This window comes from Scardinius erythrophthalmus (genome assembly GCF_964197995.2).
Source record: "Scardinius erythrophthalmus genome assembly, chromosome: 19".
NCBI classification, from domain to species: domain Eukaryota; kingdom Metazoa; phylum Chordata; class Actinopteri; order Cypriniformes; family Leuciscidae; genus Scardinius; species Scardinius erythrophthalmus.
The window spans coordinates 19952974-19955302 of record NC_138239.1 but is presented as its reverse complement, the minus strand read 5'-3'; the positions used below and the strand labels follow the sequence as shown (position 1 = coordinate 19955302).

General features: G+C 42.2%; 1 protein-coding gene across 1 annotated transcript; it reads right to left on the bottom strand.

Moving 5' to 3' along the window:
- Positions 1-256: 256 nt before the first annotated feature.
- On the bottom strand, positions 257-2057 carry vsx1 (visual system homeobox 1 homolog, chx10-like; the record flags this gene model as incomplete). The annotated part of the gene is made up of 5 exons (XM_081394113.1): positions 257-510; positions 732-924; positions 1009-1132; positions 1226-1304; positions 1673-2057. 5 exons carry the CDS (start codon positions 2055-2057, stop codon positions 257-259), a joined length of 1035 nt encoding a protein of 344 aa, XP_081250239.1.
- Between the last annotated feature and the right edge of the window lie 272 nt (positions 2058-2329).

Genomic DNA, 2329 nt, shown 5'->3' with positions numbered 1-2329 from the left:
GCGGCTGAGATTTTTTGACAGAAAAAATGAATAATGCCCATGAACGTATCATAAAACATGTAATTTAACACTTTTTACATTAATAATTATTACACATCAAAGATAAAATCATTCAGAATAAAACAGTCTCTAGTATTCAAATATTTGATGACCGACAAAAAAAAACATAACACAGGAATGCTGTCAAAAGGTGAGATATTGTAAACTGATAGTCCTTGTATGTGCACTTCAAAATTGTCCATATTCGTTTGCATATTTAACTCTCATTTTCAGAATCGCTGCTGTCTCCTGTGCGAGGTGGTGATCTTTTCAAAGTGCTTTTACTCTCTTGTTTCGAAGTGCTGGACAAGTCTATTGCCATGTCCTCTGAGTCGTCCGCTCCATTGGCTACACTTGACCATGTCACGTCGCTGTCTTTCCCCTTGTGTTCCTCTGAATACGAATCTGAGTGCGTCGATTCAGGCGTGCCGGGAGGTTTTTTCCCTATTTCCAGAGACTTTTTGTGCATTCCTAAAAGAATAAAATGCCGACACCGTTAAAAATTGTTTTGAAATATTTACAGCTCTTCATTTAATTACAATTACAAGAGGAATTGTTTAAGCCTAATTCACATATATTTAAGTCTAAACATTCAAGTACAACATCAGACGGACGTTCACAAGACACCTCAGCTATGTATTCAAGTGATCAAATACATATTTGAGTCTTTAAGTACTAAATAGGAAAACCACCTGCTGGCTCACCTAGAAGCCAGGGAGCGCACGAGCCCATCATTCCATTCTTGGCCGAGTTGATGATGGATTCCGGAAGTGGAATCGAGTGACGGACCATGGCACCGTACAGCCCGTATTCTGCCATGACACTGCTGCGGCCCCAACACTTCTCTCTCTTCCTCCACTTAGCACGGCGGTTTTGAAACCATACCTGGACAGAAGCAAACCTGGGCATTAGCTATTTTTAAAGAGAGAGAAATATCAAGAAAGGAAAAAACTGTGGAAGTCATCCTACCTGTATCCTGTCCTCTGGTAGCTCTGTCTTCATGGCCAGCATTTCTCTTGCGTAAACGTCTGGATAGTGCGCTTCATGGAAGGCTTTCTCCAGCTCCTCAAGCTGATGCGAGGTGAAAACTGTCCTAAAAATCAAAACAAAGTGTGTGGTTGAGACACTGACACACCAGATCCTTAAAGAATAAACATTTAATGTGACGTTTCATTTCTTTACATACCTGTGCCTTCGCTTCTTCCTCTTCTGAGAGTTCCCTGAGTTTTTTCCATCATTGTGATCCCCGGAAAGACAATCATCATCTGTAAATAAATCAGCTTTTTGTTAATAAAAAATAAATGAACATAGCCAGACAAAGCTGCATCAAATAAATAAATAAATAGTAAAAAAGTAAAAAATTTAAGTAACATAAAAATGTGCTTAATGTAATTCATATTACTGAATCATGCAAATCAACAAAATTATTTTTTAAGCGTTATGTCGAGCAGAAATCTGTTACAGGTTACCAGTTTTCAAAGCGTAAAAAAATTCTGATTCCATCAAATTAGTAGCCTAGGCTATAAACAAAATTATTCGTTAATCGAAACCATAAATTTGCAGGGCCGGTTTCAGCACCGGCTGTCGTGAACAGCTCTTCGGCTCATTCATAACCAAATAAAGTGATTTGTACCGGAATAGGCGTCCCGTTGCTGTTCCATATTCTGCATGAAGTGGCTCTCTGTCCGTGACTGCAGGAGCGGGATGTGGCTCGGGAGAAAACACGGGGCCCCGGGAGGTTGTTGTGCCGCCAAACTACAGAGAAAACCCAAGCCGAGCGGCAAAGAGCCTCCCGGGAAGGCAAATCCTCCGACCGCCGCGCTCTGCCCCTCTCCATTGACCACTGCGCCCGGACCGGACTGATGCGGCTGAAGATCCGACTCCAGACCGAGCAGGTCTGTGATTGCGAAACCTTTGGACCGAAATCCAGATCCATTGAGGCGTGATTTGTCGATTCCGAAAGAGGGATACAGTTTAACCTTAGGTTTTTCGTCTATAGCCTCTTCTCTTCCTGTCATGGTGGCAGTTTGTTTAATTCACTTTCTCTCTGCGGAGGTCAGGCTGGTGGGACGGTTAAGCGCTCTGGCGGGACCATTTATCCTTCTGTCCAATCCAGCAGATCATCGCACTGTCCAATCAGATCTAACCTCAGATATGTCTTCCAAGAGGAGGCGTTTCCCTTTTTCAATCACAAAGGATTAATTGCCACCAATTTTCCCTTTAATCCGATAAGGATTTTCCTCCGCTGAATTGGTCCTAAGTAGTTTTTCCCTTTGGATGGAAGATTTCA